The 19351-nt window shown below is 44.6% G+C and overlaps 1 protein-coding gene across 1 annotated transcript in view; it reads right to left on the reverse strand.

Annotated features, from left to right (window-relative positions):
- Positions 1-275: 275 nt before the first annotated feature.
- PCDH15 (protocadherin related 15) overlaps positions 276-19351 on the reverse strand; it is a 644997-nt gene continuing 625921 nt past the window's right edge. Inside the window, exons 35-40 of the mRNA XM_054288317.1 lie at positions 9412-9433; positions 8038-8076; positions 7265-7338; positions 5140-5272; positions 2687-4081; positions 276-900 (exon numbers count right to left, since the gene is read on the reverse strand). Of these exons, the coding sequence (XP_054144292.1) occupies positions 349-900; positions 2687-4081; positions 5140-5272; positions 7265-7338; positions 8038-8076; positions 9412-9433 (2215 nt within the window). The 3' untranslated portion in view covers positions 276-348. The remainder of the gene's footprint in view (positions 901-2686; positions 4082-5139; positions 5273-7264; positions 7339-8037; positions 8077-9411; positions 9434-19351) is intronic.

A 19351-nucleotide genomic window follows, 5' to 3' on the forward strand; every position in this document is an offset into this window, starting at 1 on the left:
CCAGGCAGGTGTAGAACTGTCTGGAGGGTTAAACCAATGGGGGCTGTGCATTTATTAGTAGTTTACTGTTTATTAAACAAGAACTCCAGATCCAAAAAGAACTCATTAATTGAAACCAAGTAGTGTTTAGTGAAATGGGAGCCTGTCAAAACTGGGAGGGGGGACAATGGATCGGTCCAAATGTGAGTGCAAATTGTGTCTGGGAATTTTAAAGCGTGCCGTTTGTCATGGACAACGGATGTGCACCATACAAACTCTGTACGTCTGCCCCTGGGTGACAATAAAAAGCGCAGTTTATTATAAACCGAAGTAAAAACCAAAATTAAAAAAAAAAAAAATCAACTAAAATCACAGTTTTGTCATTGGTATGTGAAGGTTGTTCCAAGGGCCCATCCAGAGCTCCTCCTCGTCGGACTGTGTGTGTTCACTGTGCGACTCCAAGGGCTCCTTGACTTCCTCGTGGTCAACAACCGATTCCTGCTCATCTGTGCTTTTCAGTTTGGCCGCCCCGGCCTTTGTCACTACATTTTCAGCCCCTATACTAGAGGAAAAGGACACACTGCACGGCCTGGAGTTCATTTTGTCACCGGGGGACGGTCCCTTGGACAACGTGTTCAGCGGGACGCTCTCCTCGTGCGTCACCGCCAGCTTGTCCAGTTTCTTGAACTGCTTCCCCAGCCTCACTGGGGAGGTGACTTTTAAATTGTTGCCCAGGCAGGCGCGGCGGGTGCGCACCACGGAGCCATTCTGGGCCACGTAGACGTTGCTGCTGCCGTTGGCTTGGAAGCCAGGGTTGCTCAGCCGGTTCCTCTGGCTGGAGTCGGGAGCGCTCTCCTCGCCTGTGGAGCTGGTCTCGTACTCCGGGTCCACCACCAACTTGATCCTCTTCTTCTTGGCCCACTGTTGGACAACACAAAAGAAATGTCAGGGCAACCCAGCAGTTCATTTCCCTGCCCTTTCTGTTCGTTTATTAATGACTCTCATCAGTTTCTATTAATTTTGTGCCATTCTCCCTTGGATGTGCGCAGAAACGGGAGGGCCCTGAGGAGGAAGCTGCTGTGTGAGAGATACCTTTAAGAAACTACTCCAAGGTGTAAATTCTAGGAAGGCCTTGGAAGTTTTCTTGGGAGTTTTGCATTGTGAATTCCGTGCACTGGCCAGCTCTGCTTTGTGTGCATCACACATCCAGCAGAGAAAATCCCGGGACATACACCAGGGAAAATCTCAGGCACGGCGCTGGCAAAACCGTCTGGTTACAAAAAAGAGCAGCTCCATGTAAGGCTTTGTGACTGTTCCAGACAGGTGGGATCAGTGGAAATGCTCAGGAAGATGGTGGAGAAACCATATATTATATATTATATAACAAATATTTCTTCAAAGAATTAATGCAAACAATTTCCACGCTGCTGTGACTCTGTAGTAGCAGTGATTGCTCTATGGTGAGCACACAACCCCCACTAGTTATTATAATTTATAATTGATCTTTTAAAAATAAATGCCTCCTTGCACCACACTGAAAAGAGCTATTACCCTTCTTGAATGAATAATTCAAACACTAGGATGCCATCACAGTTAACCCCCACTGCAAAACACACACAGGAAGATGAGAAAAGCCAGTTTTTAGAGAAAAAATCATGCAAGGTACAAATAGGTGATTACTCTTCAGCTTTTGAGAAGTTAAACTTGCTAAAAATTACTTGGATGCCTGTTTTATTGTTCCTGGAAAAGACAGACAATGTTCTACACATGGATATATTCCAGTGGATCTATTCCTGCTTAGTTTAAGTGGAATTTACATGAAAACATTATGTGCAGCTATAATGTTGTGTTGTGTGGGGACACAAAGGGGCTGGTAAGTGACTATGGATCAAGTTTAAAGAGATGAAAATAAAATAAAATAAAATAAAATAAAACCACTATACTGTGATAGGCAGGAAATGCAGAATGTGGGAAATGTAATCCATTTCCTTTCCTGACCCAGCTCACTTGGTCCTCCTGCCTCAGCATTCCTGGCTTGTGCATCACTAGTGTTTGCAACCTGAATCCTGTGATGCAGTAACAGCCCAATGCCAGCTCTCCCAGTTATCCCCTGCAGTTTTGGGAATGTTTGTTTTGCTGCAATTCCACTTGTCCTCCCTGCAAACAGAGCTGGCCTTGGCAGCAGAGAACTCACCTGAAGATTAGCAAATGTATTAATACAATATTAACGTATAAGGAGAAAACATGGATGATTTTTAGATCTTTACATCCTCCTCATCATTTGCATTCTTCCCTAAATCCCATGTTCCATTGCTCCATGAAAATGAAACTTTCTATATTTATGACTGAGTATATCTATAGTGTGTGTTTAGATATGTATGTATATTTTTATATATATCCACAGGACTGGAATTAGTTTGGTTTTCCACAGTTCTCTCCCAAGGACAATGGAATGCTGGATCAATACACTTTGCCCTTTCCTTTTGGCTGTCTCCAGCCTGTCAGCATTGCTTAGGAAAAACCACACAGAAGGCACAGCAAACAGAGCCACTCCTCACTGCAAACCATCACCTACTGTCACTCCTCTTTAAAAGGAGGTAGAATCACCCGTGGCCTCCGACTCTGTAACTCCAGTACCCAGAGCCTCCTCTGACTGGGACTGGCTGCTTTCCTGGGACATCTTTTTCCTTGTTTTCATTCCTTTCCTGTTGGTGTCAGAGCTCTGAGTCTCAGGGGATGTGGCAGTTTTCCCGGACGTGGCGCTACCTGAGCTTTTTGTCCCTGTGGTACCTTTGGAAGTCGCACTGATTTCACTGTCTAGGCAAGAAGATTCATTCTTACTGGCAGTGTCCTCCCTCTCACTGTCTTCTGGATCAGCCTCTTCACTTTCCTCTTCGCTGTCCTCACCAGGAGCAGCTGACTGTCCTCTCTTGCCCCCTCCAGCAGCAGCAGCTTTTGCTGTGGCACTTTTAGAAACTGCCTTGTTTGAGCTACCTGCTGTCTCCTCTACCTCTTCCTCTTCTTCTGACACCTCTTCTATGGTGTCATCTATTTCCACACTGGCAGAGGAGGTTTTGCTCTTGTAGCTGGATCCCGAGGTTTGCTTGTGGCTCGTGTCCCTGTCGCTACCCGAGGCAGTGGAGCTCACGGATTTCTGGCTGGAGCGTTTGCCACGGGAGCTGCCTGCCCTGCTTTTCACACTGGACATTTCCGTGCTTCTTCTGCTGCCAGACTCGCTGGTCCCTGACCTGCTGTAGGAGCTCCGTGTGGATGAGCTCTTGGACAGACTGCCATCCTCATCGGTCTCAGACTCTTCCTCATCATCATCCTCTTCTGATGATTCCTCCTCCGACCCGCTGCTGGAGCTGGATTCAGACTCCTCATCGGAATCCCCCACATCCCCAGTCTCCTCATCTGAGTCCACAGTGCTTTCTGTGGCCTCATCCTGATCCAGGGTTATTTTCAAGTAGTCTTTGTCTTCTGACTCAGAGCTGCTGCTCTTCTCAGAGGACTCATCTGAGGTGCGTGTCCTCCTCCTCTTCCTCCTCTTCTCGTGGTCACTCTCCTCCTGCTCGCTCTCTGCCGTGATGCTGATTGAAACTCCCGACTTGGCTTCATCCCTTTCAGACTCTTCCTCTCCACGTGCCAAATCCTTGCCAAGGCCCTCCTGGAATTTCTTGGAGACGCTGATGCGCTTCAACACGTGGTTTAGTTTTCTCATGGAGGGCCTGGCATCTGTGGCTTTCTGGAAGTAGCTTCCCCTGATCATCATGGGTTTGTCCCCGTCCGCTTGGCGAGCTGACAGCAGCTTGGCATAGCTGGAATCCTTCCTACCTTTCACTTTCTGCAGGATCATTGGGAATATCTTTGCTTTCTTCCACCGGGAATGGGCAGACTCAGCTCTTCCTGGTTTGTGGGCACTGACTGCCACACGGCTTATATGCATCGCTCCCTTTAGCCTCCTTTTTCCCTGGCTGCTCCTAAATCCTCTTCCAGGACCATGGCTGAGGTCCATCCCAACACCTACAGGTCTCCCTTCCATTTGAGGCCCTGCTGCCTGGCTTATACCTCTGCTGGGAGGGCCTCTGCCTGGAATCATGCCCTGGAAATTATGAAAATTAATTGATTACCACTTGAAAGAGAGTTATTGTGAAAACCTGTACCTTAAAATAGGGTAGGAGAAGACGCAACATTTATTTCCCAGCATCAAAATGAACTTACCTGTTTTAGAACAGTTTTCTTACCAAAGTTATGGGAAATGGTTGGGAATTTTAGAGTTTTAGAAAGTTCTAAAATAGGCTGGAAATGCACAACTACCTTACTCTGCAATGTTACACTGAAATGTTCTGTCTTCTCATTTAATAATGGATTGAGATCTGGCACTCAGGACAATTGGACTTTTTTCTCAAAAGAAATGTTTACATTGACTTTCTTCTGATTGTCACTGACATGTTAAAATTTTTTTAGATTTCACTGTGAACTCTACGACAGATGAGTTTAGGTACTGCTTTTCTCAGTGCAAAGTCATAATTTGTAGAAAGAATATTAGTAATAGACTTCTAGAGTCCAGGAGGAGGGACCTTGAAGCCTATCCAGTGCCACCCCTTGCCATGGACAGGGACACTTTCCAATATCCCAGGTTCCTCCAAGCCCCATCCAACACCAAACTGTCCTTGGACACTCCAGGGATCCAGGGGCAGCCCCAGCTTCTCTGGGCACCCTGTGCCAGAGCCTGCCCACCCTCACAAGGAGGAATTTTTTCCTAATATCCAACCTAAAAGTTCCCTTTTTAAGTCTTTAGCCATTCTTCTTGTCCTGTCACCGCAGTTCCTGCTGAAAAGTCCTCCTCCAGCTTCCTTGCAGGCCCCTAGAAATACTGGAAGGTTTCTTTATTTGGTAATGATATAAAATGGAAACACCTAAGTGGATTTTTCTTAGAACTAAAACCAGATGTGGATACTAAGAGAAGCTCAGCAATTCTTTTTTGTGCCTGGAAAACAAAAGGAATTTAATGCTGACAAACTTTACGGGGCCAACAACGCTTAATGCTGATCTATACAAAACCTAATTCTAATCAATTCTAGCGTACAACTGATGAGGCTTGGTGGCCCTTCAAGCTGTTAAAGAGACAGAATGATCCCTCCAGAGCTGGTTCCTTACCTCCTCAGCTGCTGGCCCGTGGGGACTGTAGTAGTAGCCACCATCACTCTCCACCACCACCTCGCCGTACTCGTCGTACATTCCCGACGGGGACAGCAGGCGCCGGCGGCTCCCGTACTGCGGCAGCTCGTACCTGCCAGGAACACACAGCTCCTCAGGACAGCCCAAATGTGCTCACACCTCTCACCACACTGCCAGCACTGTGCTTGTTCACATCCAGAGCAAAGTGAACAGCTTTCCCTGTTTTATTCCCTCCTTTTCTTCCTCAGCGGCAACCAAATCCCAGATATCCTTCTGTTCCAACAGTCCCTCAGGGTAACCTGAATTTTGGGGTCTGTTGGATCAGTCAAAACCTCTCTAAGGACATCAAGTTTCCATCAATCCACCTGATTTTTTTTGGGGGGGATCTTTCTTAATAATCATGGAATGAAAGAGCAGCTTCCCTGGGATCAGTTGTGGGGAACGCCAGCAGGAATTCCTGAAGAGCTGCAGTCCAATGGGATTTATCAGAACAAGGCAGGATGGAGTTTCTTGAGGGAAATTCAAAAGGCCACCAGGCAGGATGGGGTTTGTGAGGAAAATTTAAAAGGACACAAGGCAGGATGGGTTTTTTGAGGGAAATTTAAAAGGCCACAAGGAAGTGTGGGGGCTTTTTGAGGGAAATTTAAAAGGCCACCAGGCAGGATGGGGTTTTCTGAGGGAAATTTGAAAGGCCACAAGGCAGGATTTGCTTTTTTGAGGGAAATTTAAATGCCACCAGGCAGGATGGGTTTATTTGAGGGAAATTTAAAAGGCCACAAGTCAGGATGGGGTTTTTTTGAGGGAAATTCAAAAGACCACCAGGCAGGATGGGTTTTATGAGGAAAATTTAAAAGGACAAAAGGCAGGTTTGGGGGAAATTTAAAAGGCCACAAGGAAGTGTGGGGGCTTTTTGAGGGAAATTTAAAAGGCCACCAGGTAGGATGGGGTTTTCTGAGGGAAATTTAAAAGGCGACAAGGCACGATGGGGTTTTTTTGAGGGAAATTCAAAAAGCCACAAGGCAGGATTGGGTTTATTTGAGGGAAATTTAAAAGGCCACAAGTCAGGATGGGGTTTTTTTGAGGGAAATTCAAAAGACCACCAGGCAGGATGGGTTTTATGAGGAAAATTTAAAAGGACAAAAGGCAGGTTTGGGGGAAATTTAAAAGGCCACAAGGAAGTGTGGGGGCTTTTTGAGGGAAATTTAAAAGGCCACCAGGCAGGATGGGGTTTTCTGAGGGAAATTTAAAAGGCCACAAGGCAGGATTTGCTTTTTTGAGGGAAATTTAGGAGGCCACAAGGCAAGATGGGTTTTTTGAGGGAAATTTAAAAGGCTACAGAGCAGGATGGGGTTTTTGAGGGAAATTTAAATGCCACAAGGCAAGATAGGTGTATTTGAGGAAAATGAAAGAGGTCACAGGGCAGGATGGGGATTCTTGAAGGAAATTTAAAAGGTCACCAGGCAGGATGGGTTTTTTTGAGGGAAATTTAAAAGGCCAGCAACAAGGCAGGATTTGTTTTCTTGAGAGAAAATTTAAAAGGCTACAAAGCAGGATAGGGTTTCTTGAGAGAAAATTTAAAATACCATCAGTCAGGATGGGGTTTCTTGAGGAAAATTTAAAAAGCTTCAAGGCAGGATAGTGTTTTTGAGGGAAATTTAAAGGCCACCAGGCAAGGTGGGGTTTTCTGAGGGAAATTTAAAAGGCTACAAAGTAGGATGGGTTTTTTGAGGGAAATTTAAAAGGCCAGCAGCTGGCTGGAAACTGGGAGAAGAAAGGATTAATCCCTGAACACAGGAGGGGAGGAGGTGATGGAAATTAATCTCCCAGGAGCAGAAATACACACACTAAGGGTATAAACCCAGCATGAGGGACAAGATGTGCATTCTGTAAGTGGAATAATGACATCGCTGAAGAAGCAGGGAGTTATCACACACCCCCTTAACCTCTGAAAAGAGTTTTGTTGTTGATTCACGCCTTTGTGGACACAAGGATTAAAGTAATCCTTAGGTGAAGGGAAGTCCCACGATTAACTGCTGGAATAATAAACATCACCAGCCTGGAAAAGCAGCACTTTCAGAAATAAAGAGGAAAAATGGAACTGTACCCATGCTCATAACTGTAGTAATCCTGGCCATAGTATTCCTGCCCTGGATCAATTCCAGACTCCATACTCAACTCCTGGAAAAGAGAAACACTGACTGAATGCAAACAGTGTGAAAAAGGCCCAAATGTAATTACTGATTTTATTATTCTTTATTATGTAATTACTTCTTCTGACTGCAGAAATGATCCCCATCCTGTAGCACAAAAATACCAGCGTCTCATATTTGCCCTTATTGCTTATTCTGGAAACAATTTTGGGTCTAAAAGATTGGAAATGGAAAGATTTGCAATTGCACTGCACAGCAAGGTGCTAAAGCTTCCAGCACCCACTGCTCAGCTCAGCTCCAGCTGCAGTAATCCATCAGCAGCTGATTGACACCAGGAAAAAATCAGCAGTTGGAGAGCAATGGAATGATTCTGTTGGGAAATCTGAAACTGTGGGATGAAGCCAGTGGCAGCCACTGAAAGATGCTCATGGGGAAAATCACAGATCCCGAAGTGGTTTGGAAGAGACCTTAAAGCCCATCCATTCCCACCTTCCACTATCCCAGCTTGCTCCAAGCCCCACCCAACCTGGCCTTGGAAGAAACAAAATGCAGTAAATATAAGGAAATTAATTAAAATAACATAACTGGGCTCACAATGCCAGAACTTTGCTTTTTATCTAAGAGCCAGGGGGGAAAATTACCTGAGACAGACAAGTTCTTATTAGAAAATGATGTAAAAACCATTTCAAAACTTACAGAACAATTAAGAAATGAAAAATGGTTGTACCTCTGGTCTGAGAAGAGAAGGTCTCAGCAACTGCTGTTGCTACAAAAGAAAATGAGAAAGTGGTTAATTAGGCAGCAACAATTAAAGGGCAGGTGATTGGTGTCTAAGATTAGTAATAAATGCTGAAACCATAGGTCCTTTGGTACTTTTTTTATGGCAGGCAGCTGGAGACTTTCATCCTCTGTGAGAACACATAGCAAAATCCTTTCACAATACACCATTTCTTTTGCCTAAATACAAAATCAACTTCCCAGTTTTTGTGGTGATTGCCTCACATATTTAACTCAAGAACTTCTATCAGAGGACAAGAGAACTAAGTTCTGTATTTAAATTAAGAAACACAAACCAGCTGTGCAAAGAGAGAAAAAAATCAGCAAATATCAACCTTTATGATAGAAATGTATTTTGGAGAACTTTCAAATTATCAAATGAGATTGTACTGAAGGAAATTCTTCTCCCTGCTATTCATTTCTGGAGAAAATGATACTGCAGGAGCAGCAGACCTCACAGAGCTGCAGGGAGGTCCATGGAGCCCCATCCCTGCCTGGCAGGTGATTGGGTGTGACATTGGAAAACACATCAGGGATAGAGGGAATTCCCTGGGAAGCTCCTTCTGCAGCAATCTCAGCCTGGAGGTCACACTCCTGCCACAGTGGATCTCAGCCCCCAGGGATCTACAGCTCATAAACTTCTTGAAGCACTTTCAATTTCTGGTCTCTAAAGCAGTCACTACCCGGGAATTCCCCACACTCAATCCCAGACTGGTTTGGGTTGGGAGGGAATTTTAAACTCAGCTAATCCCACCCGCTGCCATGGGCAGGGACACCTTCCACTGTCCCAGGTTTCTCCAGCCTGGCCTTGGGCACTGCCAGGGATCCAGGGGCAGCCACAGCTGCTCTGGGCACCCTGTGCCAGGGCCTGCCCACCCTCACAGGGAACAATTCCTTCAATAAATCCAAACTAAATTTCCCCTCTGTCAGTCTGAACCCATTCCCTGTGTCCTGTCCCTCCAGTTCCTGTTGCAGGGTCCCTCTCCAGCTCCCCTGTGTCCCTTCAGGCCCTGGAAGGAGCTGTGAGGTCTCCACAGACCCTTCCCTTCTCCAGGCTGAGCATTCCCAGCTCTCCCAGCCTGGATCCACAGGGAAGATGCTCCAGACCCCTCAGCAACTCCATGGCCTCCTCTGGACCTGCTCCAACAGTTCCATGTTCTTCTTATTTTTGGAGAACTGGGCACAGAATTCCAGGTGGGGGTCTCACAAGAGCAGAGTAGAAGGGAACACCTCCCCACTCCCCTGCTGCCCACACTCTTGGGCTGCATAGGAAAAGCACATTGGTATAATCAATATTTGAAAGGTAATTAGGCTCTGGCCTTACCTCTTGCTGTGCATATCCTCGCCTAGAAGTCAGAAAAAGACAAGAAATAAATTAGTATAATGCTGTGAGCCTGCACAAAGATGCCCATTACCATTCTTGCTGGAGAGGGGTGAAAGAGAATGTAATTAGAAATAGAATTAGCATGGAAAGAAATACATATCTCTAATACCAAATATGTTTTTCTTTGGGTTTGCTCTGGATTGTTGCATGGGAAATGTTGGAGAAGTTTGGCATCTTTTCTTGCTTTAGATTGTGAATGGATGAGGAGAAATCCTCAAGAGCCAGAGCATCCAGAGATACTCAGCACAGGGAAAAGGGGATTGGGAGAGGCCCTGCCCCATCCCCTCCCTCCTGTACCACCATCCACAGAGGGACCCTGTTCCCTCACGTCTGCTCAAGCAGTGAAACAACTTATCCTACTCCAGGACTTTCTGTATCCATCAGGAATTACCCTGGAGCTTGTATTACTAATTTCTTGTACCAACATTATCATTCCAATCACACCTTTCCTAACACTTACCCACTGGTGAGGAGGTAAATCCCTTTTTTTTTGCTATCTGCTGTTATTTTGCCACAGACTTTGTGCTTCTGGTCTTATGGGCAATTTATTGTTGGTTTAATTAATTTTCTTGGAGCCATTCCTGGGCATGACCAATGCATTTATGTCTGTCAAGTTCTCTATTTTCACGTTTTGTGCCTGAAAGTTGAAATGGTTTTGGCAAAACTAGAGAACAAAAAATTTAGGCCTTAGAATTTTTCTTAAGGATAAGTCTGGATTATTTTTATTATGGTTTTTAAGAAGGAAAGGGTAAATGCTCAAAATTATGTTAGGCTTAACCTAGACACAGCCAGCAGTCATGGGGAAGTCTTTAATTACACTGAATAAATAATAAAGATCAGAGAAATCCTTTTAATTCTTTAATATCCCCATCTCTAAATCCTCCTATTAATATTCAGCAGATGGAATTGATTATCAGCATTGAATTAATGCTGTCGCCTATATAATATAAACCTCATGGCCAGCTGAAATGAAGATTTATCATCCAAAGATGATCTGTGACTCTTCAAAGCCCACTTGAGGGGGTGCTGGATTTAGTTTCCATATCGCTTACAACAATCTTCAGATAAAGGAGGTCTGAGGAGAAGGAAGTCTATTACTCTTAATTGCACTATATTGCAGATTAAAGGCATATTATGAGTAATTCTAATTAAATTTGGAATTCAACTTTCATAAAAATAGCACCATGCTGAGTTTCACTGATATTTCTTGAATAGTTTTTGTGTGGCCATGATTAGAAGGAACAAAAAGTCCCCAAAAGACATAAAATATCCATTCATTCACTATAGCACGAGAATCTATTCTGGCACAAAGGGCAGGACAACATCATTTGTTTCCAGGAAGGAATGAAAGCTCTCCACAGAGGGAGGGATTGCTTCTGGGAAATGCTCTCAGCCAGACTTCACTGCAGTCTGGGAATCTTCTGTGTGGAAAGGGAAGTGAGGCCATGGAGCCTGTGAGGATGTGGGGTAACAGGACAGCCAGAACATGGAGCTGGTACTCAAGGGGAGAGACAAAGCCAGAAGGAACTCACATGGACAAAATGTGCCAACCTTTCCCTGCTAAAAGAGGTTAGAGGAACAGGGATTTGCCTAAAGCAGCATTTCCCCAATTCCTGGCACCCCAGTAGGCGTCTGCTTTTCCATAACGTAAATCTCTTTTCATATCGAAAGCAAAATCATCACAAATCCCACATACTACAGATACTCCTCAGAGGGAAGAACTACGTATCAGTTTGCCCTGGCTCCTAAAATGAAGATTTTCCTGCAGTTCAGAGCTGGAACTGAGGACAAATTGGGAAGAAGGATAAGTAATGATAACACTGATGCCATCTCTGCTCCTGCTCAGGACTTGGCTCCGTGAAGGTGATGATGAAAAGATGAGATACATCCAGGGTCACAGAGGACCCCAACTGACCAAATCAGACAATCTGGGAGGGATAAATTATATATAAATTTAAATTACCACAGATGTTCAACTTGCTACCAACTCCTACACTGGATCTAATCCTTTGTAGCACTGCAGAACTGCAGCACCATGGAATTGTGGAATGGTTTGGGTTGGAAAGGACCTTTATGCTCACTCTCTTCCACCTCTACCCACTTCCCACTATCCCAGGCTGCTCCAAGCACTGTCCACCCTGGCCTTGGGCACTGCCCAGAACCCAGGGGCAGCCACAGCTGCTCTGGGCACCCTGTGCCAGGACCTGCCCACCCTGCCAGGGAACAACTCCTAATTCCCAATATCCCATCTAAATCTCTCCACTTTTTGTTTAAAACAGTTTCCTCTGCACCACCCAGACATCTCAATGGGACAGAATTTCCCTGGTACAGCTTCCTTCCCAGTCTAACATAGTAATTTTTTAAACAAAGGCTATGGAAAAAAAAAAAAAAAGCCAGCAGGAGAACAAAGGTTGCATTATATCCAGACAAAATGAATCCAGTTTTGTAAAGTTTTCAACTTCATAAAGATTTCCAGAATGAGAAAGTAAATGCCCCTCATCAGAGAAGAGCTGATTGCCATAACCCCCTCCCAGACTGTTATGAAATGATGAAATCAAATATTTAAATTGGAACTTCTGTGTGATGTCCACTCCTTCTGCTTAAGGAACATCCCAATTAACTGTAGCCAAACTGAACCATTGGAGTTTATGCTGTGAATGACTGCACACCTCCACTTTTGCTATGTGACCTTACACACCCCAAAATCAGGTCCTATTTGTGCCATATCTCACTGGGGATGTAAAGATCTGCACGACAGCAGCTGTTTACAAGCTCTAACATGGGACTTGTGTACTTAAATTTAAGTTTCTGTCTTTGGGGTTGATCCAGTCTGAACATGAGCAGCCCAATAATTTTTCATGGCCCATCTCTGCCGTCTTCCCACTGTCCCCTCACCAGGACCATGACCAGGACACAGAAGGGAACTTTTAAGTCATAATCCCACTCTGGCTCTTCTATCCTAAACATTTTCTACCAAATAGATGCTGAGCTTTGGGGATATGATTAAAACATTGTAGTTGTGCCACCTTTGGAGAAATGAGCAGCAAAAATGTGCACATCTCATAAATGACAGAGATTCTGTTACAGCAAAAATAGGACAATAGATTAATCCCTCCCCTCACATATTTAGCTACTCCTACACCACCTTGATCTTACAACCTATCCCAACAAGGGTTTTAAGTAAAGGAAAATTCTAATGGATCAGCAGAATTTGTGGAATGGAGTTCATGGAGTTTGGCACTGGGACAAACAAAGAGAAACTACCTTGAGCAGCTTTTGACTGAAGCATCCACACATGTCCTAACTGCAGACTTCAAAAACAAAACCAAAAAAACCAAAGAAAAAAACAGGAGAAAAGAGAAAAAGCCGAGCACCATGAATATGTTGAGTCTGATAAACAGTCTGATAAAGAATTAATTACCTTTTTGCTCAGAATTACAGTGCTGATTCTGAACTGGAGTTTTAGTTTTGCTTCATTAGGTAACATCTGCCTTTCCTAAGATGGTTTTTTGAAGTTGACATATTAAACTTTTTAGATTTTGGCAAAGGACTGAAAGGAAACTTGCAAGCTGAACCAGACATTTAAATGCCCAAACTGCTTTTACTTACCATTTTTTCAAAGGACAAGCTAATTTACTTTATATATACATTTATAACTGACATACTTATGTAAATGTAAAGATCTGATTTAGACCACTGCGAGCAAAAAGGCTGGTAAGTAAATCCACATTATGTGGATTTTTACAAGTACTTGGAAACCCTTCACCTGGTGACACTAATCAAAGTGACTTTATTACAATTTCAGTGAGATGTTTCAGCTCGTGACAGACCAGCATGGAAATTAAAGAGAGACAGCAATAACATGCACATGCAAAATCATAAAAAACAAACAACAAATGCTTTGTACATGAAAGGAATTTAGAAAATATAAACTTTTCACATGCAGTTACAATATAAAAAATATGCAATGGAAGGCAGAAGATGGAGAACAGGAGTGGGGACATAGCCGTATTTGCTGAGACACCAAGAGCAAACCCTTCTTCTGACTGTAGACTGGAACTGAGCTGCCAGAAAACGTCAGCAGAGCAGAGCCCATGGAGCAGGGAGATGCAGTATGGAATTATGGAATGCCTGGGTTGGAAGGCACCTTAAAGCTCATCCCATGGGCAGGGCCACCATCCCAGGCTGCTCAGGGCCCATCCAGTAACCCGGCTCACCAAAGCTGAGCCTGCTATTCCCAGGCCTTCCTTGCTTTGATGCCCAATATGTGGTAGAAGATTCCTTCCAGGTGGGGAAAAATTCCTTCCTTTTTATGGGCAAAGCAAGAGATTCCAATCACAGCTGCAGGAAAATCTGACTGACGTTACCTACAGTGAAGGCTGCTTAAAGAAGTACGGAGCCTGCTGCCACCTATGCCACATCCTTGGGTAAAAATGGACAGTTTCCCCCAAGAATTTACAGGAAACAGACTAAGAACCAGCAAGATGCAGTTCTGAGAAAACAGCTTGGAGAATTGTATTTTACATCACAAATTTCCGAGCGAACGGGAAGGACAGCGTCTCTCCATTTGGGATCGGGAGTGGGTAAAGTCGCGTACAGCAGAGAAAAGGGGGAAAGTCAGGACTTCTGGAGAGTCTGAGGCAGATACTGTGTGCTGCATTAGAGTCTTCCCACTCAAAAAAAAAAGCAGGGAAATCCACCTGTGAGCATTACAGAGCTGTCGACTGGGAGGGGAAGCGTTTCTCCAGCTCCTCCACAACACAGCTCAAGTTCCCATTCTGCTGGTTGTGCTCGGCTGCGGCTTCTGGAGTTGGGAGCTCCGGGGTTGGGGCTGGTTTGAGCTTGGGGACGTGCTTGGGCAGCAGGTGGTTCTTGTCTATTTGGCTGTACATGTTGGCCACCGACTTCTCAATGGCAGCCAAATTCTGAATGTTTTTAAGAATTCCTTTGAGCTCCCTGCGGGGAGGAGGCTCTGGCACTGTGGCCGGGGCGGGGACAGCTGGCTGTTTGGCAGGGGATTTGGAATGCTTGGCAGGGGACAGAAGCTGTGTGCTAAGAGGAGATGGAGAGGAAGAAGAGGCAGAAGAAGAAGGAAGAGGAACTGCGGGTGGAGGTGGAGGATGTGGTGGCAACATGGGAGGGGATGGAGGTGGTGGTGGCAGTGGAGGTGGCAGCTGTGGAGGGGGGGGTGGGGGCATTTTAGGCGGATCTGGAATGCTTTCTACATTTTCTTTGGTCTGAGGAGCTAGAAAACTTTGGCAAAGTGGTTTCTTTGTCCTAGAAGACGGAGGAGTTGGTTTGCGAGTCGGTGGAGGAGAATGTTCCTGAGGGTCATCGTGGTGAGTGACGATTACAGCGGGGACCACAGCGGCCTCTGCCTCAACTCTTTCAGCACCAGGCGTTGGAGAGGACAGAGGGGAGGAGCGAAGGTGGGGAGAAGCCACCACGCTTTTGGGAGACTGCTCTGGAGCACTCTCTCCCTCCTGGACGCTGGCGCTGTGCGTGGGCGACCGCGCGGATTTCACCTCGGGAGACCTCACTTGCTTCATCTCCTGCAGCGCCTCAAACTGCCTCGCCTTCTCCTTCACAGTCAGCTTGGGGCCACTGATCTTTTGGAAGAGTGGACTGCTGATGTCGTCACTGCTATCGGCGTTTTCAGCTCCTTCCTCCTTGCCCGTGAGTCTCTGCTGCTGCCACTGGATGGGGTCCATGATAACCGGCCTACCCAGGGAGCCTGACATGTGTCTCCTGGTCAGGTGAGTGGGCACCGTCCATGCCCGCTGGCTGCCCCCAAAAGGGGCCTCTCTCCAGGCCAGTCTTGAAGGAGAAAGAGTATCTAAAGTATCGTTCCTTTTCCGTAGGAACCCAGAGGCAGCGGGGCTTTGAGGGAGACCTTCCACGTACAACGGGTTTCGGGTCGTTAGCGGGTTCTCATCGGACAAAAAAGTGATGTTACTCGAGGATTTGGGGAGGTTATTGTTCAGGGATCCATTGATATTGGATTGCTTGTGAGCCTCTATAGCACGGGAAGCAAAGCTGCTTATAACTCTCTGTCGGTCTCCTTCTTCTAAGACTGACTTTTTTCCCCTGCTTTGTTGGAAATGGTAGAGAAGAAAAAGACTTGAAAGAAAAGAAGATAACCACATGTGAGGAAACATGCATGGACATAGGTACTTATGAGAGAGAGAAAATAAAAACTTATGACATGAATCAGAGCCATTAAACCACTTCTAGCAAACTACAACCCAACAGCAGGAGCACATCTACTACTGGCAAGACATTTACTTTTGCATCTTCTTTAAGGGGGGAGGAAGAAAAATTAAAACAAGCTGCTGCTTGCTTTAATTTGAAGCTGTGTAGCTACTCGGTGAGTTCAAAAATAAATTCACTTCTTGTTAAAAAAAACCTCTTAGATTTCAAAATTATCAGTTAATACTGTCGCCTATCCACCTAGAAGCACTAAACATCACAGAAGTATCAATATGTGAATGAATTTCATCTCTTGTGTGTATGAATTTCATCTCTTCATCATGTTGAATCCAATAAAAAGCCCCTGTGGTTGGGTGACATGGAATTTCTACACCAAAAGTGGGAGGTCTCACCACTTTCTGGACTCCATCTATCACCTCCCAGTCCCTCATTAACTTCCTCCCTCAAATATATTTAATACCACAACCTTTTGAGCAGATTTGAAAAGAAACAGTATTTTTAAAGGAATGGCCCCAAATTGCATGCTAGAAAAGTGCCCTTTGAGGCCTATTTTAAATAATGCTCACCACAGGCTGAAATGAGATTTTTTTTCTCTCAAACTTAAGAAATTTAAGATTTAGGCCTGTGTGAGGCAGAGCTAAAGTACACCATGAGTAGCAATCTCATCTACCTGCACAAATAAAAATATAATTTAAGGTTGGTTTTAGTGGCTTAGAGATATCCAGTATTTTCATACAAGTTCTGAGTTAAAATTTCTAAGCCTTGTCTCTACCAAAATTTGAATTTTGGTAAAAGATTAGGAGAAAAAATGGAGTTTTCCATGACTCTATGAGTGTTGAAAGATGAAGATTTGGATCTCTTGGTCACATTGTTCTGTGGGTTTTGGTGGTGTTGTTTCATATCTCAGAAAACATAACCAAATCCAAATTAATTAGAAATTACACTCTGGTGGTTAAATAGTCCCTAGCAAAATTGGAAGGGAAATTTAAATAACTAGAAAGAGTTAATTAAGAGATCATCTTTTTCCTCTAAGTTATTTAAGATGTAAAAGTCCCCTGAGGGTTGTATTTAATAACAAAACACTTTTGTTTCTTGACTTTTGTTTCCTGTTTTGATCAGGGGACCACCCAGGCAGGGAATACTCTGCTTCCCAATGTTCCAGCAAGCCAGCAGGACTGGAATTCCCACACAGAGAACCTTGATATCATTCTCCCAGGAATCATTCTCTCATTTTTGTTTTGCAAAACACACCCAGCAAAGCACCACAAATTGAATAAACTCTCCCCAGGCACTGCAGTTTGCCAGAGCTGAGTGTGCCTAAGGCTTCCTCTGGGCTGAATGAATAAAAATAACTAACTTCACATTAATTAGAGAATACTAGAAGGGTTTGGATTGGAAAGGACCTTAAAAAGGACCTAGCTCCAACCCCCAGCCATGGCAGGGATACCTTCCACTGTCCCAGGCTGCTCCAAGCCCCAAAGTCCAGCCTGGCCTTGGGCACTGCCAGGGATCCAGGGGCAGCCACAGCTGCTCTGGGCACCCTGTGCCAGGGCCTGCCCACCCTGCCAGGGAACAATTCCTCATTCCCAATATCCCATCCAGCCCTGCCCTGTGGCACTGGGAAGCCATTCCCCCTTGTCACTCCATCCCTTGCACAGTCTCTCTCTCCATCTTTCCTGTAGCCCCTTCAGGCCACAGTTTGGTGACCCCAGAGCTTCTCCTGTCCAGGTGAGCAGGCCCAGCTGTGCCAGCCTTTCCTCCCAGCAGAGCTGCTCCATCCCTCTGCCCATGCTGGTGCCTCCCCTGGGCTCTCTGCAGCAGCTCCAGGTCCCTCTGTAAAGGAACTCTGAATCCTGAAGCAGCCAGCTTTGAGGTCAGCCAAGCACTGCATCTACTGAGAGGTGAGAGAAGCAGCGACTGAACTTGAAGGAGTCCCTCCAGCAGAAGGCTCATGCAAGGTGCCACCACCTTTCTGCCACTGGAGCAGATTATTTCAAAAGCTCCTCAGCCTCCTCCTCGCTCTACATGAGGCCTCTGAGAGCTGAGGTGACCCCACCATGTTTTTCTGTTTGTGTGGAGCTGTTTCCATTACTGAGGACCAGAGAGTTCAGGTTCTGTCAGCTCAAAGACTCCACAGGCCTTGCATGGGATTGGAATTAACAGCCAAGGAAAGTTTAAACCCAGCCATAAATCCATGAACTCCCAGCAAACCTCTCTGTTCATGCACTCAGTGTTGGTTTGTCTTTTTTTGACCCTTTGGCTTTAGAAATAATGCCCTTCAAGTTCAGCAATCACCCCTCCTCTCTCTGCTTCCAGGAAGAGGGATAAAGAAGCACAGAAGTATTGCAACTTCCCAGTAAATGTCTTTTCTGCTCAATGGACAAATAAAATATGAACTTCACCTTGCAAGGTTGGATGGGAATTGCTGGAAGGAAAATTAACTAATTTCTACCAGCTACAAATATTAAGAAAATGAAATAAGCTTACTTACTGATGCCTAAGGATCCAGAGACAGGGAAAAATGAAAATGGTGAGACAAGGCAGATTTAAAACTAAAGAGCTTTGTTCCATTTCATTTGCTATAAACACCAAAGAAAGCAAACAAGACACTGCAAATGAAAGATGACAGACTTAGGACAACTAAAATAGGGAACAATGTACTAAAACTCATGAAAAATGGAGATAAAAGATTTTTTCCAAATAGGAATTTCCTAAGGTATACCTGTGCCCTGAAATAAAATATTTATGGCAAAGAAAAAGTTAATTTGTAATTATATTTATTGAAGCCTGTTATTTTCTTGCAAATCCTATGGATTTTGATTTATCTTTGAAGGATTTTTGTGTTTAATCAGTTCCTCAGCATGACAGATAAGCCTTGGTTGCATGCAAAGATATTTGAGAGAAAATATTCCAACTACAGCACCTTTTTGGTGCAATGAGGACTATTTTTGGTCCAAATTAACATAAAGCTAAGCCTCAAAGTTAATACTGCAGATCTGGGAAATGGCACCTCTTTGGGGCAGTTCTAAACCCCAAAAAACCTTTGCAGCTAAAACAAAGCAGAATGAGGCCTTTACTGGGTTTAGCATCGCATAATTAATTCCAGCAGAAATTTGGTTTAGTGTAAAAAAAGATGAATTTTATCCAGATGGCACCTCCCTGCATAAGGGTACAGATGTGACTCACAAAATGAAGTGCTCCCATTCCAAAAAAACTTTATTTCACATGTTTTTCTTCCCTTCCTGCCCAAGCATAACTTGACAAAGGCAAAAGGCAAAAATTCAGCCCTGAGGAGATACTATTCCTACTCCCGGCATTTTTAAGCCCCCTATTTACTCAGAAAACCTAAGCCCTGGAATTATTCCACATGAAGAAACTGCACCCAGTTGTCCAAGAGTTAAAGCTCTGCCATGGCCCTGTAACATTTTATAAACTCCATCACAGCGGCTGGAAAATTTCAACTTTCTAGGCAAAACAAATCATGATTGAAAATGGAGCAATCCTCATTTCCACCGTCCACTCACTCCCTACCTACCAAATATTATTCAAGCTGGGCTCTTCAGCACTCCTTGGTTTTCAAGTATAAACAGAGATGAAGAAGTGTGGCAAAGCTTATCAAACAACCCCACCAGTATCACACAAATAATAATTGCCTGGAATATTTTCCTAC

The sequence above is a fragment of the Melozone crissalis genome, unplaced genomic scaffold (assembly GCF_028551555.1).
Source record: "Melozone crissalis strain CALT ecotype California unplaced genomic scaffold, PUWL_Pcris_2 ptg000062l_1, whole genome shotgun sequence".
NCBI classification, from domain to species: domain Eukaryota; kingdom Metazoa; phylum Chordata; class Aves; order Passeriformes; family Passerellidae; genus Melozone; species Melozone crissalis.